Source organism: Anticarsia gemmatalis, chromosome 2, assembly GCF_050436995.1.
Source record: "Anticarsia gemmatalis isolate Benzon Research Colony breed Stoneville strain chromosome 2, ilAntGemm2 primary, whole genome shotgun sequence".
In the NCBI taxonomy this organism is placed as follows: domain Eukaryota; kingdom Metazoa; phylum Arthropoda; class Insecta; order Lepidoptera; family Erebidae; genus Anticarsia; species Anticarsia gemmatalis.
In genome coordinates, this window is record NC_134746.1 from 13,007,814 (window position 1) to 13,035,670 (window position 27,857).

The 27,857-nt window shown below is 35.4% G+C and overlaps 2 protein-coding genes across 7 annotated transcripts in view; one reads left to right on the plus strand and one right to left on the minus strand.

Annotated features, from left to right (window-relative positions):
• Window positions 1-284: 284 nt before the first annotated feature.
• LOC142985195 (dual specificity mitogen-activated protein kinase kinase 7-like) lies at window positions 285-26,050 on the minus strand. Of its 4 annotated transcripts, none has more exons than XM_076133245.1 (15): window positions 25,769-26,050; window positions 23,576-23,667; window positions 22,757-22,900; window positions 22,166-22,393; window positions 20,915-21,094; window positions 20,210-20,356; window positions 19,733-19,809; window positions 18,588-18,872; window positions 17,329-17,433; window positions 16,362-16,443; window positions 15,732-15,832; window positions 15,152-15,301; window positions 14,636-14,745; window positions 7,960-7,999; window positions 285-7,549 (listed from the first exon to the last, which is right to left on the minus strand). In XM_076133245.1, exons 1-15 carry the CDS (start codon window positions 25,920-25,922, stop codon window positions 7,471-7,473), a joined length of 1,974 nt encoding a protein of 657 aa, XP_075989360.1. In that variant the 5' UTR covers window positions 25,923-26,050; the 3' UTR covers window positions 285-7,470. The 4 variants fall into 4 exon arrangements, with proteins under 4 accessions (XP_075989360.1, XP_075989345.1, XP_075989353.1 ...); XM_076133230.1 differs by having other exon boundaries at window positions 7,960-8,071; XM_076133238.1 differs by lacking the exons at window positions 285-7,549; window positions 7,960-7,999 and adding an exon at window positions 11,028-11,329.
• A 414-nt stretch (window positions 26,051-26,464) lies between these two features.
• Gapvd1 (GTPase activating protein and VPS9 domains 1) overlaps window positions 26,465-27,857 on the plus strand; it is a 35,115-nt gene continuing 33,722 nt past the window's right edge. For all 3 annotated transcript variants that reach the window (XM_076133262.1, XM_076133278.1, XM_076133269.1), the window contains exon 1: window positions 26,465-27,035. In XM_076133262.1, the coding sequence (XP_075989377.1) occupies window positions 26,742-27,035 (294 nt within the window). In that variant the 5' untranslated portion in view covers window positions 26,465-26,741. The remainder of the gene's footprint in view (window positions 27,036-27,857) is intronic.

The window sequence follows — 27,857 nt, forward strand, 5'->3', positions numbered from 1 at the left end:
ATTATATCAAGTTAGACCACGGGTTCCCAACCTTTTTTTAGTCTGGGACCACTTTTATATTATTCTTGTTAGCAGTGACCACTATGTTAGTATATCAAAGATAAAGTGTATTAATCATCCTGAAAATTTTAAAGTCATTCGCGAACCACATTTTGACTTCCGCGGACCACTGATGGTCCGCGGACCACTGGTTGGGAACCACTGATTTAGATCTTAGAAAAACAGGTTTCTTTATCTGTAATAGCAAACTGTTTGAAACGGGAGTAAAAAATGAAGCACAAAAATAAAATTTGATTCATATAATACACAATAAAATAATAATTATTGCAATAATATAATAGAAAACAAGTTAATCGTTGTTTATTAAATAGATTTAAATAGTCTCGCCTTAACTAGCGTGGTTGCACGAAGGTGGCGCGCGGACTAGAGGGCGTTAGTGGCGACTGCTCATTGACATCGAGACATTCAACGTATATATTGTACTTTTCTTAAGTATTAATTAGGAGAATAATATAACAAGAAACCTAGTAAAATGTTATAGAATTGAAGTAAAATCAGAACTTAACTTTGAAAGTAAAGGAAAATTAAACATTTGATAATAAGAAGGAATATAAGGCGAAATAAGTTTTTTAAGTAATATAGTCGAAATAAATGTACGTTAGCTATAAGTCAATAAGCAGTCGTGTACTATCGCCCAGCGTGAAACACGCGGTGCTTACAAAAGTAGCTCCGAAAGGCATTAACTATCTTGTCACGCAACAAGCAATCAGCTCCATACAAAAACTGACTCTCACTACATCACCTTAGAGCTTACAATCGTCTGCAGTTTGCGAGGACTATCAAAATAACATGAATCGTGTAAAAATAATTGAAACAAAAACTATCTAACGTCGCAACTTTACTTACAATTGTGTATCGAAGTTCAGTCAACTAAAATGACTAAAATCATTAGTCGATTACACTATCGAGATTAGTCGATTACAATATCAACTTTGGTCGATTAAAACGTCAACATTAGAATACGCTAGTTGGAAATATCCAAACGTTTATTAAAAATCTATTAATGTATACATTAGTTGACTGATTCGACTAATAAGTCGACTACTAGACTAACGTCAAACAGTCGAGTTACACAATAACCGTACACTCGAAGCGAACAAAAATATATCCGTTTTTACTCTATACATTTGGTCAAAATATTAAAAAAAGAAAATGTACAATTAAATACTACAATTATTATTATATAAGCTGTAAATACTAAGACTCTATTTGTTACAAATGAAAATACAACTTTGTTTTATCACGAATGTTTTACTGATTACGACATTCTTGAAAACAATTTGTAAGACCGTATTTTCTTTCGTTATAGATCTGATTCATACAACAGTTTACACGCACAAAACTTCAGACCAGAGACATGAAAACACAAAAGAAATACAGTCAACTAACCATTACGAACCCAACAATATTACTTATTTAAACAATTTCAAAAATGACATACGATTTATTCACAAATAAAACCGTTATTTTCAGTTACCAAAATATACAAACAAAATGTGGGGACATATTATTTTGAGTAGTACTTTAGCAAACAATTATTTGATTATCACACTACCATTAGACCACATTCCCCAGGAGAGTTGACGTCAGCCGGCCTGTATAATATTAGCCAAGTTCCAAGCCAAGCCAGTTTCCTTACAGCATACCGTATTCAACGCGTAATAAAGACAAAACAAGAACAAGATACTATCAACAAATTACTTCCAAAAATGTCTGTAACCAGTAAAAGCGACGTGTATCACGCTATATGTATTGCATTACCTGGCTTACACTAATATATAATACACGATATTTACATTAAAACTTGCTATCGTCTAACACTATTGATTGTCAAATAGGAATACAACCCCAACTTTACGTGCGATCGTATACTGTGTGACCACGTGTACTGTGATATACTAACCCCGGTATTAACACTTATGAATAAGTTATCTATCGGGTTATCTGACAGTTATCCATGAGTCGTGAAACTTGTTCTAAATATTGTACTGAAAATTCTATGACCTGACCAATTCTTAAGAACGAAATGTATGCTCAATAAAAAGTTCTTTTTTTTTTTTTTTTTTTACAACTCCCGCACTAAGAATTGCTCTTGTGTCGCGGGGACTTTTACAAACATACAAACAACGGACACAAAGCACAACCAGACCCGAAACAATTATTTGTGGATCGCACAAATAATTGCTCCGTGTGGGAATCGAACCCACGACCTCCCGATGCAGAGGTATCGGCGTAGTGACCTAAACCACTGCGCCACGGAGTCAGTCAGTCTTTAAACTTAAGATTGCATGACCGTTTCCGTATACGTAAGTTTGAGCGTACGAGTTTTAAAAGTAGAATAAAATCAGGTTTTATCTATACGTAGAAACATGCACATTAGATGAATTTCATAGCTTTATAATATTCAGATTTCAAAACTATTTGTTTACGACGATAACATGTCTTTCAACAACATTTACGTTGATTATGCAATTAAAGTATCATAACATGTAAAATAGCAATTGAAATTTCACAGTACCACACATTATAAAGCAATTATCGCCTGTTGAACAAAGCTTTTTTGTAATTTAACCGTATAACACAGTACACGCGTTCACACAGAGCATGTCAAATCAAATCCCGTTCCAATACGTTACACAAGTTACATATTGTCAAAGCTACACTGCACAGAGTTACAATCGTTACATTAACGTGGCCGACTTAATAGTGCACAATACTGTGTTGTTCACAGCCATACGAGTTAATGGGGGAGAATATATAGGCTTGTGATTGGAGTATAAAGGAAAAAAATGTGGTTATTAATGAAAGTGAGACTATGAAAGTCTGTAGAAATTCGACCTACAGTCATTATAAATTAAAGGTCGTTTAAAGGTCCAAAGTTAAGTAATCATTTCAATACTTTTGGTTTTAAGTCTTTATATAAACTTTTATGATGCCAAATCTCACATTGCTTTGTAGGTACATGAAATGTGTTTTAAAAGTAGTATGATAATATAATCGATCAAGCAATCGAGGTTTCATTAAAGCATTTAAATTTCTAAGTAAACGATGATTGGTGGATGGTAGCGGCAATTGATATTACTAAAATTTGATATTATTATAAAAAAAAAGCAAATAAAAACAAGTAGTATTTATTCGAATACTACTTTTTAAAGAAAATAATAATATAATTGATATTCTAAAAAATAATAATGTGATTTTTAGTGGTATAAATATTTAAAATATTGCACACTATTAAAGTAACAGCCTGTATAGACCGAACATTGCATTAAATATACATGTTGTATACAATTTCATCTGTGTTTATCTAATTATTATTTATTTTTATTTCGGACTAACGACACTTGCTTCTGATTCTTCAAGGAGTTAATTATTTAGAGTCACAAGTAAGTATCTTAGTCCTGTTACTCGACTACGATTAAAAGGAGTATATTTTGAAAATGCTAAAATATTTTAGTGAAATATTGGTGTTCAGTTTTAGGTGACTGTACTGATTTTAATGTCGCTGTCTCTTTCTTTAACGAGCATAGAAATGGGACAGATGATAAAAGTTTGTACGAGGCTCTTACTCCCGCATCAAGAATTATTATTGCATCGCGGGGACTCATCCATATTTGTTTTTACTCAAAATAAACCCGTCTATTACAAATAAACGTTTCCCGTTTACAGAAATTTTATTTCGCCTTGGAATTAGTCACGATCCCAACTCAAAATAACTTGTACTATAAGTAAAATACGGTACAGCCATAAGACACATTTATTTATTATCTGCTCTCCTTTTCTACTAACGTATATTAGAAAGAGACCTCCACTAAAATCAGTTTAGTCCATATGCCATCTAATCAAACGAAGTGATATCTAAACTATTCTATATTCTAATTTAAAACTAATATGGCATTGACCATTCGAACAGATAAATCGTAGTCGAGTAAGAGCCTATTTTTTCATCGTCAAAAAACTTAACTCAAGGAATAATTTTGACACTTTCATAGAAGAAAGAAAGAAATAAAAATTTCATAAAGACAGGATCCGGATTACGAAGTAACAAGCAAAGATTTTTACAAACATTCATACAACGGACACAAAGTATCAGACTAACTGTACTCGGGCCATACCAAACGTGCGAGCTGCGTCATAAGTCACCTTTATCGCAACCTTTGCTCGTATAGTACAATGGCTAAAGTATAGAAACAACTATTTAATTCGGAGATCATACAAACACTTAGTACCGTGTGGTAATTAAGATTACGACAACTGCGCGCAGTGAAAGAAGCACAATGAGCAATATTTAAAACTGCCATAACGTCCTGACAAAAATTACTTAGACTCTCCTTTAAAACATCAAATCAATTCCTCAAATATATTTTCTTAACGGTGAAAAAATCAGCCTAATTAAGTAGTTACATCCCAAAAATATTCGACGTGTGAGTCGTACAATTCCACATAGAACAGACATTACACGATACATTATATTCCTAACGCGTTTGTTTTCAAAATATTCATTTAAACGTGTATTTATGAACATGTGCTAAGTATCTATTATCACGCGATAAGCCTTTTCAAATACCGATGCTTTAATACTGCACGGCTTTTCATTTAATTATTTACACACGTATAGATGTGGTTTCTGTACATGCGATACGTGCAACGCTTGTGAATACGGTTCTAAGAACTTCAAATGCTTCGTTTCTTAGTTTGATTTAAATTTTATAGGCCTTGTTGCTGTGTCATATTGTTTGAAATTAAATGAAATTAGTAGGTCAAGACCTCTCATTTCATAGAAATCTCCATTGGAATTAGTAGTGATATTACTGTCGCTATGTTTTTTTTAGTGTACCAATGATATAGTAAAAACAGGAGTAACTGGATATAACAAAAATTATATTTGAGGAGGAAAGTTAAACATGTTTGAGTCTAAAATCATCGGTCCAAGAATTGTAGGTGCCTTAAAGTGACAACAGCTACAGTATCAAGAGCCCGAGTACGAATTATGCGGACCATAGTACGCGTAGAAACCGGTAGTTAACGCATAAACAAGCAAGAAGTTGTATATCGTATAAACGAATGTACAGAACCACATCTATTTCAATAATAAAATACGTAGCTTTCCGCCGTACACACTACATTGATAAAATATCAATATATCAGCGTCACTTTCAACAATCTACCGCCGCAATCGTAACTACATTTTGTGTTATTTTGTTATAAATTATATTGCACTTAAGCTTGCTTTCATTACTAATGAACGCTGAATAAAATTGTCTTAAATATTGTACTTCTCTTTTCCTCTTATTATGTTAAATATAGTATGGAAAGAGAAGACAATATTTAAAACACTTATTTGTCGTTGATTAGTAATTTGAAGTGTATTCATTTATACAGGGTGTCCCAAAACTCAACGATAATCCGAGACAGGATGAAAGGCCAAGTCATACCGGTTCTAAGAAAAATTAAAAAAAAATTCCATGTCACTTAGTTCAGCAATAATAGACACTTTTCAAAAAAGTTGAAATTCCACACCCTTGATCGCATTTTCAAGTCCTGTGATCACCAATGTCACAATTTCGCTGTGTTTTTTTGAATTTCGTGATCTTCATTAAATATGCTATTAATCGTAAAACAAATTAATGCACTAAACATTGTTAATTTCATAAAAAAAGTAAAGATTTAGTGAGTCATGGTTCACAAAAATATCGTTAGTTAACTTTGACGCTTCATTTTGAAAAAAAAATGTACCACACTACCCTTGGCAAGTTATTTCAAAAGTTGGCGCATTTAATCAAGATTTCAAAATGGTGCAACACTTGCCACTTTTCTTGCCATTCAAAATGTTATTTTTATTTGAACGACGAGTATCCTCGAAAATGGATCGGACGCAGTGGTACATTTGTATGGCCTCCTCGTTCCCCCGATCTAAATCCAGTAGATATTTTTTACTGGGAATTCATAAAAGAAAAAGTCTATTCGAAATCAATAGAAAATCTATCAGAACTTCGCCAGAAAATTGACACAGCGTCAGAAGAAATAAATGCAAGGAATTTTGCTTGACTGGTAAAAAGATCTTTTGTACGCCGTTGCAGAGCCTGTATTCGTGCCAGAGGAAAGCAATTATGTTTAGTAAAGATGTAATTGAGTCAGTCCATAACCAATACTTAATGTAATAAACATAATAGGTAATAAAAATAAAAAAAAAGAACCGAACCATCGTTCTGATTTAATTATTCTCCTTAAACTAAAGTAATTCCGAATTGTTTTCCACTGGCACGAATACAGGCTCTGCAACGCCTTACAAAAGACCTTTGCACCAGTCAAGCAAAATTCCTTGCATTTATTTCCTCTGACGCTGTGTCAATTTTCTGGCGAAGTTCTGATAGATTTTCTATTGATTTCGAATAGACTTTTTCTTTTATGCATTCCCAGTAAAAAATATCTACTGGATTTAGATCGGGGGAACGAGGAGGCCATACAAATGTACCACTGCGTCCGATCCATTTTCGAGGATACTTGTCGTTCAAATAAAAATAACATTTTGAATGGCAAGAAAAGTGGCAAGTGTCGCACCATTTTGAAATCTTGATTAAATGCGCCAACTTTTGAAATAACTTGCCAAGGGTAGGGTAGTACATTTTTTTTTCAAAATGAAGCGTCAAAGTTAACTAACGATATTTTTGTGAACCATGACTCACTAAAACTTTACCTTTTTTATGAAATTAACAATGTTTAGTGCATTAATTTGTTTTACGATTAATAGCATATTTAATGAAGATCACAAAATTCAAAAAAACACAGCGAAATTGTGACATTGGTGATCACAGGACTTGAAAATGCGATCAAGGGTGTGGAATTTCAACTTTTTTGAAAAGTGTCTATTATTGCTGAACTAAGTGACATGGAATTTTTTTCTTATTTTTCCTAGAACCGGTATGACTTGGCCTTTCATCCTGTCTCGAATTATCGTTGAGTTTTGGGACACCCTGTATAATAACGATGCCTGAAGATCGTATAAGAATCTTACATTTTAGCTGAAGTCTTATTTCAGGCATAAAGAACGTTTTCACACTGGGCGTATCTTTTACGTATACGTATTCGTACGTATTTTCTTGATTTTGCGTCGATTAGTGCGGACATTATTCCACATTCGTTCACGACCGTACTCGCCCGTATACGTATTAACGTTTCGTAGTATTACGAGTGACTTTACACCTGCGTATACACACGTGCACGCATTTACGAACAATCAAAATCGAAACAAAAATACGCTCAGCGTAGAAAACCTCTTAGATAAATAGTAAGTTTTGTACCATAATAATAAAATGCTTGTGTAGGTGACTAACAGTTGACTGCTACGGTGTAGCGACAGGGCGACGTGACGTAGTGGCGTGACGTGTACGGGCGGAGTCCGGGGGCGCGCTAGTCTGTGGGGCGCGGCGGAGGAGCCCGCGGCGGCAGCGGGGACGCAGGCATGCTCCAACTCTCGCTATTACCCCATCTGTAGAATAACATCACCATGGTATGGTTATTTAAAGATACGTGTTATTATATTTACGTAAAAATAATATACGTCAATTCAGAAATCTTTAGGAGTATTGATAATTGAATAATATGCGGCAAAATTGTATGCCCTGCTTTAGCACATTGCAGGAAGTCGTTTGATTTCCAGAAGAGCTTCACAATTTCAATAAAGTCTATCAATTGTTACGATTCCTAATGTTTCAAATCATAAGTAAATTCCTTAATAGGGCTCAAGATAAATATAGATATGACTGTAAGAATTTTCAATTCATAAATACATACATAAAATCACGACTTTTACCCATAGGGGTAGGCATAGACCAGAGAACATCAATTGATAAGTGTGATATAATATGTATAATATAGTAAATTAAATGTTATACGCACCTGTGCTGCAGATGGTGGTTGTGATGTGTGTCCCGGCGCGCTGCAACGTGATGCCACTTGACGTACCCGCTGAGCCGGCGCTTCACCAGCCCGGCCAGCGAGTGCAGCCAGCCTGCGACCCGACACACATGTCCGACACGTGCCACCCCTCCCCCCTCACATGCTACCCGCACTACCCACCCCTATAGCCGCTCTGCCTGCTTGCTACTTACTCACTCTTTGCTTGTTATACTACCGTAACATTTCAAATAACTTCGCCCTTGAAATTTTTTGTCAGTCCATATGAACAACTCATTTTTAAATTGTAATATGTACCAATGAAATGTCAAAGATAGGTAAAGTTTTTTGAAACTTGAATTTTCGTAGAACTCATTATGAAACTACTTTATATGCATCTGAACTTTTCAAAGCTACACTTACATGAAACGTCACACAAGAATTCCTGAACTAATGTTACATAATAAGGTCTTACTTTACTTCTGATCTATTTATCTATCCAAAGATCACTGATTCATTTTATATCACGTTTTTAAAGACCAAAAGCGACACTTGAAATATCATCAATGAAGTATAGTACTAGTAAGCCCGGTTTCAGAGTACATTTAGCGGTAGTTTATCTATTCAATAGCATTTTTATATGAGTTTAAACGCTATCGAATTGATAAACTACCGCTAAATGTATCTAAGAAACCGGGGTTAAATCGGGTAACTGGTTTGTATCAAGCAAAGATTGAGTATTCCCTGGCCACAGTTGGCTGGGCTGAAGCTACGTAATGATGATGATGATGACAGGTGATCACACCTCGCTAGTACCATGTTATTTACACCGACGGATGGCTCCACAGGTTAAGTGCAGGAATATCTAGTGTTACGTCAGTACCTTTGTTAATTTGTATCAAGAAAAAGTAAAATGTTGAATTTTTTGCGATTTTTTGGTGAGTAAATAAGATGTGTTATTGAATTTAGAATAATGACTTTGAATTCATATAAATTAAAGTAAGTTTCTGAAACAGGTAAGAAATTAACTGTCCTGATATAATGACATATTATTATTATTTAATCTGTAATTATTTCGTACATCTACATACTATCGATCGAAAACCCATAAATAGCAATATTAGTAGTTAGTAACTCGGGATATCATTTGTAAAATTTTCTCAAAATGGCCTAATTCCGATGTTTGTCAATATTTATACAAACAAAACAGAAACAAGACACAGAGATACGAAAGCACAATAATGGCTGCGGTTTCACTTAAACTAAGCTAAGTTACATTACACGAACAATATTAATTTCGCTTTTGAAAATAAGGTAATCTTGTGATGAGAATTGGACACATTTTTAACAACGTAACTTAGGTCTGTATTAACAAATTTATATTTATTTAAAAGCACAGTTTTAACACCTATTCGACATATTAAAATAGGTTTTAAGAACGGTGCTTGCAAATGGATACCAGTCTAACCCTTTGAGCGCCACGGACGGCTATACTTGAATCAGAGTGCTCACGACGCTTTCGTCGGCAAATGTCGACAAAATATCGACAATAAAGCGTAGTGAGCACGTTCTGATTTGTCGAGTATAGCCGACCCTGGCGCTAGACTGGTATCCATTTGAAGACACGGTTTTTAAAACCTATTTTAGTATGTCGAATAGATGTTAAAACTGTGCTTTACGACGAACGAACGAATCGTAGTTTAGTCCAAATACCGCAGCCTTTTGTTTGACAACACAGTTTCCATACAACCTGTGAACCATCCATCAATTGCATTACACAGAATCGCATAGTGAATACTTAGCAACGCTTCCCAAGCGATACGTATTTATGAGAGCTCTTATTGTCTATGTGTTAAGGTCGTGTTTAGTGTAGCGAGGCATGTGACAGAGCTACTAATGGGCAGGCGAATGTGGGGCGGAAGGACAGCGGCGAAAGCACAGAATGCGTAAAAAGGAACGTTTTTTAACGGAAAATTATGATTGAATCAGAAAAAAAATAATAAGAGTAATTAAAAGACATATTTTTCTGATATAGGATTATGTATAGCCATAAAAAAGTATATGTTGAATTCAATGTTGAGTTGAATATTGTTCTTGAAATCAATGAACATATTTTATTCAAAAGTTTAAAAGTTGCTTTATTTGTTAAGATACGTTCCTTTCTACGCATAAAAAATACAAGTACACATCAATGTAAGACGAAACATTTGGGGGTACAATAAATTTTGAAAAGCATACAATGAGTTTTGTTAGAAAAATATATTGACAATAAATTCGTGACAAAATTCTAGGAGCACCGACAATATGTATGTGTGCATACATATTCTCGATGGAAAGGAATTGAATAATGTCAACTATGTGCTAATATAATTTTGAAAAATTCAATAAATACATGTATGACAAACAACTCTACCATAAAGAGACAGATTACGGGCGAAGATTTTCTTAAAAACTACCAATACGTGAAATTGAGCACGTGCTAAGAATGAGTTTGATACTAAAGTGTAAACTAATAACTGTGATTTATGGTAGTCGAATATCTTAGCCATAAAACTGACCGCTTGAACAAATAATGTCACAATGATATCTATTGAATTTTGAAATTCCGAAACATATATTTTAAAATAAAGTGGCTTGTTTAGCTCCGACATTTTGTGCGAAAGCATGTAACCGCAAAGCACATAGGAGCGCGCCAGAAGCATATGTCCCATAACTTCATGGTGTTCACACCCTGTATATACAACACGGAAGGGCTGAGACAGTATGAGAATGATAATGATCTGTGAAATGATTGCATTCAATATCTTATTAATTTAAAATTTTATATCCATTCGTGTTTGAGAACTACTCTACTATAATTTAGAATTGAAATTTTAGTGACTAGATACCGTTTAAATACTTTATTAGTTTCTAGTAATACAGAAAGACCAATACGATAACTTAACTATAAGAGCCCTGACTCACTAGGACGCCATGGCGGCGTCGCTGGCTACGTATCCAAGCAGTTAGTATTGAAATGTCACATTGTCAACTTGCCACATCGTCGTCACGTGAGGTAGGTGACATACATTTCAATATTAACTGCTTGGATACGTAGCCAGCGACGCCGCCATGGCGTCCTAGTGAGGCAGGGAACTAAGACTACCGACTTTGAAATGAAAAAAGAACAATTAAGAAAAAGAATTTCAACTAAAAAAAATACTCCAGCACAAGAAAAAGATACAGTATTTGAATGTTAGAAGGCAATCATTTCACACGTTGAGACACAGCGCGCGCGCAGAGCGGCAAGCGGCGCCCGAGTACGCGACGCGGGACCTGACCCGGTGCAACTCATACAGGCGGCGGTATACCGAGTCAGAGGCTGGCTGCCCTCCTTCGTCATCAGAACAAGGTATTGTCAATCATAAATAATTGGATTTAGTATCTGTATACTACTAAAGTCCCATCGACACATGCTTATGTATGTGACATGTAGACAGAGGCACATACGTTTCAATCTTTACTTTTTCAATACACTGTCGTGATTCACAAACTTTCGATACGATAATATCTAAAACGTATCAAATTAGTTTGCATTGTGTAAGCTAAAAGTATTTCAAATTATTTTATTCATTTAGACAAGTCAACTTTGGTTATGCAATGAGTAGCCGGAATTAATTTCAGAACACTCATAGATGTTTTAGAATAAATGAGAAATTGAATGCAAAATATAAATTGACAAGCGACATTTTAAGTTCATCACTATGATTATTATTTTTTTTAAGTAAATTGTGAGCTTTCGTCTCCATTACTGCAACGTATGTACCTCTTTCTACAAACAAAACCCTGGTACACAATATAACTGAGGCACAAGAATCATCCCAGACATACATACACCCTGAACAATGAACCGATGAAACATCCCACTAACGCCTTCACGACATATCGCACCCTTAGTGAAATAAAGCCATAAGCGACAAGACGTCGATACAAACATATGACAATCTTCATCTGAAGGTGCGATACAGTAGGGTAATAAAAACAGTTGTTAATGAAATAAAATTAATATATTTTGAATAACATAGTAACGATTACATTAAATCCTAACTATCCTTTAAAAAACAATATAGAATAAGCATTTTAATGGAATGGCTAAAAAGTAATGAAAAAAAAGATTAAAACAATATGAATAAAGTCTATAAAAAGTATTATCTTAGTGACATTATGTTCCTATAATAATAATGATAAAAATAAAGAGAAATGATATAAAGTAAAATAAAATGTATTAAGTATATGTTTTAAGTATACTCGGTCCCTGAGCTATGTTCAAATGCTTTCTGGCAAAGGCACTGTCACCATTCATCCTTATGTATTACGGGAACACTTCACTTGGCTATTTATATTTGCGTATTTGTCGAATTATATAAAGTTAACACCACGATAGGACCTAATTCGTTTCATACAAAAATGAATTTCTATTTCCCTTGGTCACGTTATCATGCGTGAACATCTGGACCGATTTCGCGAATTCTTTTTTATAATATTCCTTGAAGTACGGGGATGGTCCTTATGGGAAGGTCATGAAATGGGGGCTAATGACGTCGTATTTTAAAATAAAATGATCCGAGAGGTAACGAAACTTTACAACTCAATGTATAGTCGAGATTTTTTGAGCAAAAAAATACGTTTCCATCATTTTCTAACAGCCCACTAGACGGGCTAAAAAATAATAATTAGGCTATATCATCAAAATTATTAAGAGTAAATAAGACAGTATGACGAATACGCAAACAAAAACAGACGCTGATAAGCAATAATGTTTCAACCCACACAGACTACATTTTGAGAAAATGGCGGCTGAGGATCCATCAACAGGCTTTAATTAATTTGTTAAAAGAAACCTATATTTAACGGACTTTTTCAGACTTAAAACTTTTTTGATTAGTTAAGGAGTTATCGGACTAAATTAATATATCCGAAAGTAACTTTTTGTGGGTTAACACACTTTAAGCATTATCCCTCATCACCGTCCATTAACAACCATGTGAGACGTCATTATATTGGCCATATTCATATAAATGTTCTTCAAGTCGTTTAGTTGTTATACTTCTTCGTGGTTTAACACAAACGCCTTTTTTTCGACTCACCATCTTGCTCTTCATCTTAAAATGTTTAACACAATGTTAAGAAACCCTACTGACTTTCTAGATTGTTATTTGAAGACCTACTTAGAATGTGGGTAGACATTAGAACATTTACTTGGAACATAACAATGCTCGTGTCTGTACAACAGTAAAATTAGTTTGTAATTGTATTTTGGCATGCAGAAAAGATGAATTTAAAATTAAGTCAACGACTTTTTTGAACAAAACTATAGTTTGTCGCTAAATCAGTTAAGTCATATAGTCTCGACACTTGAATAAAATTGAATTTCTATAAACCAAAAAAGGAAATTAATGTCTGAGTGTATGCAAAAAGAAAAGTATTATGAAATATTTACAAATGTGATTGACTGCGCGACATCAAACATTAGTTGCTCAAGTAAATGATCCAATGTGTATGCAACTTAAAAACATAAAAAATTTACTTATATTAATATATTTATATTTACATAAACTGATTCTTGTGTCCGAGTTATAAAATAAAAACACAAAAAACATGCATAAAGAAAATTCTAGAAAAACTTTCTTTATACAAATCATATAAAGAAAAAACTTATAAAAAAATTTATAAAACAATCGTGTATATGGGACTTAATACTTCTTAATATAACTTGAACACTAATTATAATACATCCAGTTAAAATATAATTAAATTAAATTAGTTAATAAATATTCTTGTTCTGCTATAAATTAATTAATCTCTTTATTTAGTATTTTTTGCAATTAGTGACTTTTTTATTATTGCTTAGATTATCACAATATTTTTTAGTGAGACCATAGACATGCACATAAAAAAAGACCATAAATCTATTTAGTTAAGAGGAAATTTGAATTCACTTAAGCATCAAACGAGAATGCCTGGCATTTTAAACCTGCATGTATGTAGCCTCAAATATACGTCTATATTAAGACAATTTTCGATACAAATAGTTAAAGAAAAAACATATATAAAGATTTTATTATAAATTACACTGTTTAAAAACTACAGAGTAAGCCTAAAAGGCGTATTTAGTGTTAAAAATTAGTAGTAACTGAAGAGCATTGTCTTCTAAAATATAACTTTGAAGATTCCCGAAAAAACCGACTACATTTATTAAACTTCGCATCTCGAAAACTGTCATAACGCAGACGTTAGTATAAATTAACATATCAATCAGTAGTGCTTCACTAAAGAAGAGAGGTAGTCCGAAATGGGCTGTAGATAACAACAACGAGAGAAATCTCTATAAAACCGTTCATAAAGAATCATAGAAAACAGCAGCTGCTTACAATTTCAAGTCTGCACCTCACCTCGGACTTGTACCTTTAAAGGTCCATGACCTCATCATAGATTTAGTATTTAAGATCAATGACCTGTTTAAAGACTTTGTCTTTAAGGTCAATAACCTGATCATAGACTAGGTCTTTAAGGTCAATGACCTCAGCAAGGACCTTGGCTTTTAGGTCAATAACCTCTTAAAAGACCTTGTCTTCATATTAATTATGATATTGTTCTAATAACATTAATGTTCATAACTTAGTCACTATGTAGTACTCACCCTGGTCGTCGTGGTGGTGCTTGGGCGCGGGGTGCGGCGCGTTCAGCTCGCTGCGGTAACCGTTGCGTAGTTCCGCGCGGGTTAGACTCTGACTACGGCCTTCTGATAGCCTGTAGAATAAGTAAATAGCTGTAATAATCTGATACTGTAGATTTGTTAGGCAAACGTACACGTTTGACGTAACGTACACGTACACGAATAATACGTACGAGTTCACGGGTAATGAAATCAAATAAATGTACAAGATTAGACAAGCAACCCAGATAAACACAGATGAGTACATCGTACGCAGCTTTCAGCGACTGACCGTGGCGATTTTCTATAATTTTGATATACAATATTTGACATTAAGAATTTGAAAAAAAAAATTGAAAAATTTGAAAGGAACGCCGTCTTTATGACGTCTACGCATGTGTAGCCGCCTGTCTCCTTGCCTTTAGCTTTCGGAGCGGTGGCCTTTTACTATTATATATTCAAGCACATAAAGTAAACTATCGCATACTATATCGTATGTACCTGTCGTTGAGCAGCAGCGGCGAGGGCGGGTGCAGGCGCTCGTGCAGCGCGGGCGGCTCGTGGTCGCCGTTGTGCTCGGGCGCCAGCTGCTGGCGGCTCGTGCGCGGCGGGGGCTCCGGCGACCGCCCCGTGCTGTGCTCGCGACTTAAACTGACGGAAACGATCATAAACATAACTATGTGTATTGACAGATATAGATTTTTTGAAAATGGCACATTGGTTAAGACGCTGCTCTACCTTTGGAGTTTATATAGTACTAAAATACATACTAATGTTATTAGGTTGGGGAAAAAGTCTTGAGTACACGGTTTATTAGGTTTCTTTCAGTGAGCTCGTGAGGTACCCAAATATCGAGCTTTTTTGTGTAGAGAAAAGATTTTATTACAAGTTCATACATACTATAATGCGAAAAGACTTTTTCCCGGACCTAATATAATTTCGAAAGTTTGTCTGTCTAATATGTATTAAATGCATACTTATTATGATTACATTTTGCATAAAAGTAGTTGAAAATATGATTTCATTAGTTTGGAGTCAAATTATGTTGCACAGATGTTGATTAAAATAATGCAAGTGTTACCTTCTATGCCTAGGCGTGGAGTTAAGATCGACTCGAGACCGTCTCTGTTGACTCTGGTGTATAAACCTCTGCATTACTATGGGACTAGTGTTGCCAGAACTCTGTGGAAGTAAAATAATTAGGTAAAATCTTATGCCATAGTGTGGTATCAAATTTGTTTTGTATGTGTACATGGTAGAGATATACTCACAGTAATAATGTTTACAGTTAAGTGATACAAGATTAAAATAACGTGTAAATTATAACATTGGACAAACTAAACTATAACCGCGAATATGCATAAGGTTATTAATCCGTTTAATAATGTAGCAGAGCAAAGGATGTCGAATTTACACTAAGAACGATTAACATTTTTTTAACAGTATTTCCGTGTGTGTCGTTGAAAAAGTGGGTGTATTGTTATTATAAGGTCGGGGAAATGTCTTTTCGCATGATAGTATGTATGAACTGGTAATAAAATCTCTTTGGCTTCAAGAATTACAAATGAGTACACGGTTCATTAGGTTTCTTTCAGTGAGCTCGTGAGGTACCCAAATATCGAGCTTTTTTGTGTAGAGAAAAGATTTTATTACAAGTTCATACATACTATAATGCGAAAAGACTTTTTCCCCGACCTAATATAATACTTACAGCAGGCGAGCCTCGCCACCGGTTGTCAGCGGAGACCCTCCGCACGGGCGCCGGCGGCGGTGACGCGCACGCATCTATCGTCCTGAAACATTAAACAATACGTCACATTCACCTACATACATAACAATTAAAACCTGTTCTCTTTGAAGTACAGCATCGAGAAGAAACCTTCGTGAGAGTTCCAGTAGGGACGGAAATTTAAGTTTGGCCAGCTCAATTCTCTACTACTACCGACTACCGACAACCGACCTGTCATCGAGAAATATTGTATGAAAATCTAATCAGCGCCTCTGGCGAGCGTCGTAGAAACTTTATTGGCAGTACATTCCAAATGTCAAAATTTCGATAGCTAGCAGTTTGTCGGTAGTCGATAGTGGTACAGAATCGAGGTACAGCACAGCAAAATTAAAACCGAACCCTTATTGTGACAGGTGAACCACCCAATTTGATACTGTCTACTCAATCAGCAAATCGCTGCAAGGAAGGGAAAAATATACTTATACAAGAAACATAAGAGAGTAGTAGCGAGGGTTTGAATAAGACAGTGTCATTATTGTTTACGTGACCTGCATTTCTTTTTGGTTTAGTAGCTATTTTGGGACCCATACACAGATAATTTTCAACTCAAAATATAGGTATGCATAACTATAAAACTACCACCTGGTAGATTTATTATTATACTAGCGGACTGGCCCCACTTCGTCCAGGTATAGTACGATTTCATCCCGTGGATTCCAATCCTGTAGGAATTTGATCCCATCGATTCTATACAATCCTTGTCCCGATAGTCACAAACGTATTAAAAGAGAATTATCCAATTTAGTCTAGTTGTTTAAGAGTTATGCACGTACATACATTTCGGTCGTTTTTATTTATAAAGATAGATTGGTAGCTATTATTATTATATTGGCAGCCATATTCACCACCTAGGACCGGGAGGGTACTTAGTATGTTTGTACAGACATACCTGCGTCTCGGATAAGGCGAGTGGTTAGAGAAGTCTGCCTCGAGGCTGGCGGGCTGCGAGCTGCTGCCGCCCGCGCTCGAGTTACTGCTCGGCGCCCAACACGCTCTGTATATCAACCACTATTACTACAACTACATGAACACTACGACGATAACTTTAATAGGGTACTGGACTTGTAGAAATACTAATTTCTCTCTATGAACTGTTAAAAACACTTTTGGTATAGAAATTAAGTAACTCTGTCTGTCTGTCTGTTACTCAATCACGACTAAACTACTGAACCAATTTGCATGAAATTTGGTATGGAGATATTTTGATACCCGAGAAAGGACATAGGCTACTTTTACCCCGGGAAAATGACACATTATGGGAAAATTCAGGTGGCGAACGAAGTCGCGGGTAAAAGCTGGTACTGATATGTAGCGTCACTATATTTTTATTAATAAATATATTTTAGGTCTTCGGCATTTTTCCATTTTGAAACAAAAAAAACTACTTACATCTAAAATAATACTGTTACGTACGCTAGTACATTTATCTTGTAAAGTTTCTCAATAGTTCGTTAATCCAGTCAAGCACCCTAATGTAATTCCAACAAGTTTTATTCTACCAAATGTAACACAGTTGACAGAGAAATGAGTGCAATTTGCAGTATGTTGCACTTTAATACATTTGCAGTTTCAAACAGCTAAAATATTAATGTAAACCGTATGAAAGAGTGAAGATAACATTCTGAACATATACTGTGAATTTGAACGAATGAACATATAGTACCAACAGTTGATTTTGTAACCAACACAGACCCGCGCAACGGGTAAACTTGCGTATACGTGGAAAAACGTGCACGGACTATGACAAATACATTATTTACTTATAAATATTGACCTTTCTAACATAACCTTTATAACTTAACTTAATACTATGAGATTTTTCTTTTTTTTCTTGGATGAGTAATTTTTATTTTAAATGCTAATGTGCATTACAATATCAAGGGATTGTAGTAACATAACACATGCACATTACATAAGTAGTTCACATACTTAATAATCACATCTCCATTTGTTGTGATAATTTCAAACACCCTATAAACAATATACTATTTAATAAATTAATTTTCATGAAAGTCTGTCAGTCTGTCTGTTATGTTTAATCGATGTAGATAAAATTTAACATAGAAACTATGTTTTTTACAAAAAGTGGTATAACTAGAGTACATGGATCGGCTAGTAATATAAATATAATAATAAATATCGTCTTACCGAGTAGGCGTAGGCGTAACTTGCTCCATCCAATGCTGTGAACTGGTAACAAAGTTCCGGCCGGGTATGGGCGTGACCGGCGTCTCCACTCCATTGCTGGGCGAGTGCGCAGAGTGCGAGGCGACCGTCGTCACTGATCCAGCCCTGGACACTTTACCCTGCCCAGTTATCGGAAGCGACGCGTACCACGCTTCAATCGAGATGGGGTTGCGATCTGATTTCACTACGAATGGATGTTCTAGCAGCTTGTTGTATTTAGGACGCTGTCTGTAGTTCTTTGTTAGGCTGCAAAGAAAGAGTATAAAAGTTAATCTGATGATTATCTTTAGCTGTGTAGCTAAGAGAATTTGGTACTTGTGTTGTTCGTCATCGAAATTTCAAATGGTTAAGCAAACTTTGGCACGGTACTTGCATAGATGGGTGACCGCATAGTGGTATTTGAACTGGGCGTATACGTGCTTCGGAGCGAACGTAAACGTAGGTTGTTGTAAATTAAGATAACGGTTGTTAAGTCACGTCAAAGACCTTAGAGCGGCTTGAACAACTTTGACCTTTGACCACTAACTACACGATAAGAAAAAGTGTTTTTCTCTGACTCTTTTCGTGTGTCAGTATTATGAACGTACGTTATAGCTTGGGGATCTGAACTAAAAATCCACTGTTAGAATTTCTTTGCCTCGACTTTAAAGAGAAGTTGCGACTAGTCACAAGATCATGAGAAGATAAAGATAAATTTATTGCATAACAATGTACATAAAAAGATGTTAAATATGAGTTACAGTCTCAATAGTTCACCCTGTCGGGTGTGCAATAGTGAAAACATAATTTAATAACAACAATACAGTCAACTTGGGTAACTTTGAATCATTTGGGTAACATTGAACGTGGGAATTTGAACTAGTTTCGATTATTTTTTCATATGAAACCAACACAATTGATAAAGATTTATTTTAGTTTTGCAAACTTTTTTTTTTCAATGTTACCCAAATGATTCAAAGTTACCCAAGTTGACTGTACACAAATATATTTAATAATGTTTATACTCAAAAAGTTAAAAGTTGAGGCGGCAAGAAAGCATACGCTTATATAAAGAGCTATTTAATCTATATTAGTTAGTATGAAATATTGATGCATTTTGAACTTACCACTGTGACACGAATGATTTGAACTCGGGTGTGAAATCACTATCCTCTGGTAACTTAGGCGGGTCATCAGTTATTACCTGCACATAAATACACCACATTTAATAGTATTAGATGACGCTGTCGTAATCTATACTAATATTATAAAGCTGAAGAATTTGTTTGTTTGTTTGAACGCGCTAATCTCAGGAACTACTGGTTCGAATTGAAAAAATATTTTTGTGTTTTATAGACCATTTATCGAGGAAGGCTATAAGGCCATATATATATATATATATATATATATATATATATATCATCATGCTACGACAATTAGGAGCGGAGTAGCAACGAAAAATGTTACAAAAACGGGAAAAATTTTGGACCCATTTTCTCTTATGTGACGAAAGCGAAAGTTGCGCGAGTCAGCTAGTGTACCTATATACTATATTAAGCAATAATGATTTGATTTGATTTGAAACAATAGTAAAAGTGACATACCCTGGAGAGCACCTGGAAGTCGCTCTGACAGTCCCTGTAGGGGAACACGCCGGTGGCGAGCTCCACGAGCGAGATGCCCAGCGACCACACGTCCGCGCGGATGTCGTAGTCCGGCCGCATGGGGTCCGGCGGCTCTATCCGCTCGGGCTATGACCATAACAACAATAGCTTAACCCTCTTATTCACAAACACATTATAAACCTATCTTTTAAACTCTCGCGTTGTATGTTTAATGTATTAGTATGTACGGGAATTAACGCGAACACGCATTTTACCTTAAATGCCTAACGTTTCGGCGCAGGTTGCACTCGCCGTGGTCGCAGGCTGACATTGCTGGCAGGCTGGCTAAACTTTTAATCAATCGCGTAAAAGACCCGTTTACAGTCAATGTTTAAGTTCCGATAGCTTAAACTCGTTAATTACATTGCTCGGTATAAAGTTATTCTTTAACCTTAATTCTTTATTTATAAAAGACAACTCCCGCATTAAGAATTGCTCTTGTGACGCGGGGACTTTTACAAACATACAAGCAACGGACACAAAACACGATGAGACTCGAAACAATTATTTTTTCGCACAAATAAATAGCTCCGTGTGGGGATCAAACCCGCGACCTCCCGACGCAATGATATTGGCGTGGCGACCTAAACCACTGCGGCACGGCGGCAGCGGCTATAAAATAAAACCAGTTAAAAAAATACTTACGGCCATATACGCAGCACAGCCAGCGTTCCTAGTCTTGGCCTTAGAGTCGACGAGGCGGCCGGAGATGCCGAAGTCACACAACTTGACGTTACCGCGCTCGTCCAACAATATGTTGCTTGGCTTCACGTCGCGGTGGATCACGCCGTGCGTGTCTTTTAAGTACGACAGCGCTTTTACCGTCTGGAGACAAAATCCATACTAATATTATAAATGCGAAAGTAACAATGTCTGTCTGTCTGTCTGTCTGCTACTCAATCACGCCTAAACTACTGAACCAATTTGCATGAAATTTGTGTATGGAGATATTTTGATACCCGAGAAAGAGATATTTTGATACCCGAGAAAGGACATAGCCTATATATCATCACGCTACGACCAAAAGGAGCAGAGTACCAGTAATTAATGTTACAAAAACGGGGAAAATTTCACCTATTCTCTCTTATTGGACGCAAGCGAAGTTGCGCGGGTCAGCTAGTTAAACATAAATACGTAGGTACATAATATCATGTATTTTTATACCCGAAAGTTTAGGCAGATGTGCATGAAATATTAGGTCGGGGAAAGTCTTTTTGCGTTATAGTATGTATGAACTTGTAATAAAATCTTTTCTCTACACAAAAACCTCGATATTTGGGTACCTCACCAGCTCACTGAAAGAAACCTAATGAACCGTGTACTCATTTGTGATTCTTGAAGCCAAAGAGATTTTATTACAAGTTCTACTACATCTACGTTTAGCCATCTCATTAGTCTCATCTATAGGGGGCGAGCCTATTGCCATTTGAAGGGCACGCTACCATACTCCTGGTAACCATTGAGAAATATTCTAATATAAAAGAGAAAAGACCATTAATATTTAGGAAAACTCATGATCAGCAGTCGGTTGAACTACGGACCACGCCACAGAAGGGATTGAAAATAAGTAAAATGTTTTAAATATCGTACACGTATACGGGTCGCCGCACTCTTTTACGCAATTTTGTGTGCACGCATTACTTAACAATAAGTCTACGACTAGAAACTGTAACACTATTGATCTTCGCTAAGGACAATTTGGGTAACTTTGCATCATTTGGGTAACATTGACACCTCCCTCATTACGGGAGGAGACCCTTGCCCAGCAGTTGGACAATAATGGGTTTAATTTATTTATTATCTATTACGCAAAGGTAGAAAGAAACATTCACTATTAAATGTAAAATCGCATTTCTTCATCATAAAGAATCATTGCAAAAAGATTTTCTGACTCACCGCAACAGTGACCTTGCCCAATATCGCTTCAGGTATAGGTCCGCCGAGTCGCTTGAGCAGTTTGTCGAAGCACGACGCCATGAGCTCCATGCAGATCCACACGTCCGCCTCGGTGACGAAGCAGCCGAGACACTGCACGATGTACTTGCAGTCGTGTGAGCGCACCACCACGTCCAAATCCATGAGGATACGCTTCGTCTCTTCTGAGTTGCCTGACCGACGCATTTGCTGGTGGAAATAATTTAAATTAGAACTACTGACATTCACGCCCAGGTTTACCATCTCCAAAGCCAGTTTCTCGCATCTTTCGTTTCTCTAGAGTAGTCTAGATGGTGAAAAACCAATTAATAAAATAAAAATAAAATAATTTTAACTCATTAATGTCCCACTGCTGGACAAGGGCTTGCATGCCTGAAACTTCTTTAAAACAAGCATGCATGCCTTCGTGAACAGGCATGCAATGTCCCCAAGCCGCAATTGGCCAGCGTAGTTGACTCAAGGCCTAACTCCTCCCTCGTTACGGGACGAGACTCTTCCTCAGTAGTGGGACAGTAATGGATTAAATTTATTTATTTTATAATAAGTACTTACTTTAACAGCAATAACAGTGTTGGAAGGTTTGTGCAGCATCTTGACGACATGGCCGCAAGTCCCGCTGCCCAGCTCCCCCAGGTGTTGGAGCTCGTCTATGTGCGAGCGGTACTCCTTGCCGTCCACGTTTAGTTTGCCGCTAATCTACAAACAAATCACATTTTATATTACGCTAAGCCTTTAGGAATAACTTTTTAAAGTTAAAATAATATCACTTGTTCAAATGGTGATGATAAAGTATTGTAATGCAAAATGCCGAAGAATTCTTTAACATGGTTCTTGAAAGAATGCAAAGTCTACAAGTCACCCTTGAACTATGTGGTAGACTTGAGGTTTCTTCCTACCCTCATTATAGGAGGTAACACTTGCCCAGCAGTGGGACAGTTATGGGATTATTTATTTAACCCTTAAGTCATAATTATAAAATTAAAATTAACACAGCTAAATTTAAATGAAATTGATAGACTCATACACTTTACAAATGCAACCATCATCATTCAATGATACTGCTATAAATATGTTAACTTGTGTGAATAATAATGATTTTCCTAGGTCAAGGGAAATACCCCAAACATATTTGTTTCTTTCTTCTAATTATATTATTATACTGGCTTTGGCCAGCGACATCGTCTGCGTGACAAATATTTTCTAATCCAGTTTATAAGCTATAGGTGTACCAAATTAATATACTCTATATTAAAGAGTAACAAACATACATACATAGATCTTCACGAACCTTCGCATCTATATTATTAGTAAGATATAATTTAACTTTAATGTCAGTCAGTTCACAGATTAAATAAAAAAATTAAGCCTTACCTTATGAACCTCTCTCATCCTATGTTCAGTCTCAGTGGCTTGTGGGGATCTCGGTGGGAATGCTGGTATGTCTCTCTTTGGTAAGATTAGGGCTGAAAAACAAAGAAAACATTTACATAAATAAATTTAGCCCGTTAAATGTCCCACTGCTGGGCAAGGGTCTCCTCCCGTAATGAGGGAGGGGTAAGGCCTTGAGTCCACCATGTTGGCCAACTGCAGGTTGGGGACTTTGCATACCTTCAAGAACTATCTATACTATAAGGTATGCAAAGTTCCATCATAATGTTTTCATTCACTATTGGAACCAGTGATAATTATTTCTGATACACACATAACTTTGAAAAGTCAGTGATGTGTGCCTCGGGTTCGAACCTGCAACCACTTGCATGAGAGGTGACAACTTGGTTATCACTGATCTGACTGCTTGATTAACATAAATACATACTGAATGCATATATTAGTAATAGACAAGTAGTAAAATACATATACAGTTTAAAGTGAGGGTACCTGTTATACCTGATATTGCAGAATCTTGAAACATGTAACTTTAAGTATACAAAATCACACCCTGTTCTAACAAGAATTAATATGATACTGAGCTATTTATATATAACTGGAAAACACATTCACTGGGTTTTAACCAATTTATGAAATTATGTATTTTGAAAATGTTTACTCAATAATATTAAAGTAATTCCCCAAGAAATGAATATTTGAACTCAGCTGTAGCATAGATTATGATGCAATATAATTAAATACAAGTTTTGTATTTAAATATTATGTAATGAAGCTGTGTAAATTAAGCTTTGCCATTGGCTTTCCCATGTCTTAGCAAGGGTTTTCCCTCAAATGAGGGAGGTAAGTCCCCTAAAGTGCTCAAGTGCAGGTTTGGGAAGAAATTTGTTCAAGGCATGCAAGGGTTTTATCATGATGCTTTCCTTCACAGTTAGAGCAAGTGATAATTATTTCTAATACCTACACCCATAAATTAGAAAAGTCATTGGTGTACTGCTTCAGAGCATTCATAAAGCACTTGCTATGAACTATACTAATATTATAATTAAATAAAGTTTTGCATATGTATAGTAAGTAACCTCTCAATTTATTTAGGTCAAATATTGACACTTGTGATTGGCAATAATAGTAAATGCATTTGCCATCAGTTTCAATGATAGATCCAGTAAAAAGTAATTAAGCATTAGGCAGCATTAAGAGAATTTAACTGAGTGTAATAGACTATAATTTTTTAAACTAGTTTTAATATTACATACAAATACACAGAAATTGGTGAGAATAATGAAATGATTATATTTAAAGTTCCAGGGACTAAAAACATTGGTTTTATGATAAATAATTTACAATCAGTAGTAATCAAAATCATATTGTTGTTTACAACTATTGGGACTGTTTTACACAAACACTAACAATAAAGTTATCTCTTCAACTTTTACAAACTTGTGGGTCAATTCAAATAAGAACTAATGTAAGAGAAATTAGACCGCTTGCAGAAAAAACTTGATAAAAGAATGACTCACATAACTATAATATAAACAAGTACCCTTAATTCATCTAATTCTGACCTATAGGCATTTAGCAAAACCACAGAACATCTTATTAACCATCTCAGTGCTTATCAACTAATAACAATAATTAGATTATTTCATCAGACTAAAAAAAAACAAATGCCATCACACAAATTTGCCTCACATAGAAAACCATAAACAAGAAGTCTATCAATAACAATATCTATACAATATGATGGTTTCAAACAAAAACATAAAAACAATGCACAGATTTATGCAACAACAGTGACCACCCACTGCTCACTCAATGCCAATTTATGCAAATAATTTGTACACAATGTGTAGGGCAGGCGTCAGGGAGGCTGTTAGCGTGCATTTATTATTTTTCATTACACTACACTGTATAACCTTTACACATAGCTGATAAAGCAGATCTTTGGTAGAGTATAATTTATATCACTGATTTCGCATTTCTAACCAACAACAAAACAAAATTGACTTTGAATAAACTAGAATATGACTTAAAAATCTCGGGTATCCACCAGGAATACCAGCACAGAGTTAAAATTGTGATCAAAGGCACAGATTTAGAGTGCTGCTGTTAATTGCTGTGTGAATTGAACTTACAATGAACACGTGTACTAAATAGTGATAGCATCAGGATACTCACGGGGTCTAGGTCTACTCCTGCCGCTCCCCGGCCTGGGAGGCCCAATTCCACTTTGGTTGTTAAAACCTCCTTCTCCTTTTCGACGCATTTCTTCGAATCGGTCCTGTAAACCTTTCAGTTTCCCCTCAATCGTATCTCTATCCCTATTCGACATTATTGCAACTAAAATAGTCCACTGATAACATTTAAGTACTTATTACAAAACAAATATACTAAATTTTATTTACACAAAAATTACAATGAAAAGCGCAGCAGTCCAAGGATTTCCTTCAATTTCCTTCGCCAATCGCCAACCATTTCCATTCATTCATTTTTAATCTTTAATCAGAATTATCAGACGTTCGTACAGTCAAAACATTCTTTTTATAAGCTGACTAAATGAAAACGTACAGACTGGCTTTGTTTATCTCTATTACACTACAGAATAGCTTTATTTGGCATCACCTTCACCGGCTCACTTCTTATTTTGCGATCTTATAGCAGATGTTGTCAAGAAAAATGATACGAGAAATAGGGTTAATGTATTATAACAAACAAAAAATCAGGTAAATATTGGAACAATTAAAAATTATTTATTTAGACAAATAATAATATAATACATTACAAAAGTTAACACCGAAACTTGGTTGTTTTTGACAATAGCCTTATTTCTGAACGAAATAAGTTATCGTTCAACTCATTCATTCAATTCTTTCAATTCATTTCGCGTTTCTCGTCTTTTTGCCATACTTTCCGAAAAGAGAAAACGAGAAAAAAATTATAGGAAATCGGAAGATATTCTATCTTTTCGAAGATTAATATCAGTGGATATTAAAAATCTAATGGATAGAATCAATCAGTGCCTAGTTTAGAACTCAAGTGCTATGAGCGAAGTGAAAAAGTGTCAAAAACTTGTTTCCCTTTATTGAAATGACGTGAAAATATTATTTCATAAACATTTTGGTGCGATATGTGTTTTTGATTGCAAACGATCATGATGCAATCAACGTCGGAGGGATGTATGAATATCGCGGAATTAGCGAACCAGTTGAGGCGAGAGAAGATTTTTATCAACTCTGAGAGGCAGCTGTTGCAAAAACTCAATGAGGAGGTGGAGAAGCGAGCTCAGGAGTTGCTGCAGGTGGCCTGGGTGTGTTCGCAGCAGCGTCAAAACCTTACTAACTTGATCACATCGCGATGTGAAGCTGATTCTATTGCTGCTTGTCAGAGGGCAAGTTTGCTTGAGAGAGCTGTTTTTGTGGATGCCTACAAGGTCTTGAAGTATAAGGTGAGTTATTGTAAACACTCATTCATTACTGATTATCTTTTGATTATGAATAGTTGTTTTGTAACCAATTTCCAATTAGTAAGGAAGTAATGACTGAATAACAATGTGAAAGCAGACAAATATTTGCTAGCAGTAAATGAATGTAGTGTATCAGTGCAGTGTAATAAATATCATGTAAACACAAATGAGTAATGAAATATTACATACATATCCACCCACTTTATGAGTGTTCTATTGATTCTTTAATTACTGATAAATTATATTATTTTTTTATTATTTATCACATGTCAATGATATTGCTTTTGTTATTTAATATAATTAAACAACATTATTTATTTTAAAGAGTATTGTTTAGTAGCTTATGTCATTCCATTATAAGCAAAATCATTACCTATCTACAGAAATATGAATTCTGCATAAAATGTCTTGTGGTCCAAGTATTGAGTATTAATTAGGTATTACACTCTTTGGCTTAGTGTCATTAAAATGCTAAATGTAAAATATTATTGATGCGGTAAAGGTAATAACATGCAGTTATCTACACAAGAAACATATATCTGCTACATACCTTGTACCCAGTATTTTTTTTAAATTTAGGGTACCTAACACAAAATTTAATAATTTTTTAAATTATTAATGCGTAAGTAACAGCAAGCTAGCATAATGGATATACAGTCACAGACATGTCCATTATGCTTTTATGGCTATAAAGCTGAACCCGTCATATTTCAATTAAGTTGGGATTTTGGTCAAGTCTGTAAAAGTGTTGTTTTATTCAGTTGCATAGAATTTTATTGGTCACAAAATGGTGCTATTAAATAA

What these genes read in the sequence shown, in the direction of transcription:
- LOC142985195 (XM_076133230.1), bottom strand. Translation starts at nt 25,922, where the DNA reads ATGTCGAATAGGGATAGAGATACGATTGAGGGGAAACTGAAAGGTTTA. An exon ending in TCCACGCCTAGGCATAGAAG is followed by an intron (nt 15,302 to 15,731) that starts GTAACACTTGCA and finishes CGTTTCCGTCAG; the next exon opens with TTTAAGTCGCGAGCACAGCA. An exon ending in GCACCACCACGACGACCAGG is followed by an intron (nt 8,072 to 14,635) that starts GTGAGTACTACA and finishes GTCGGGTCGCAG; the next exon opens with GCTGGCTGCACTCGCTGGCC.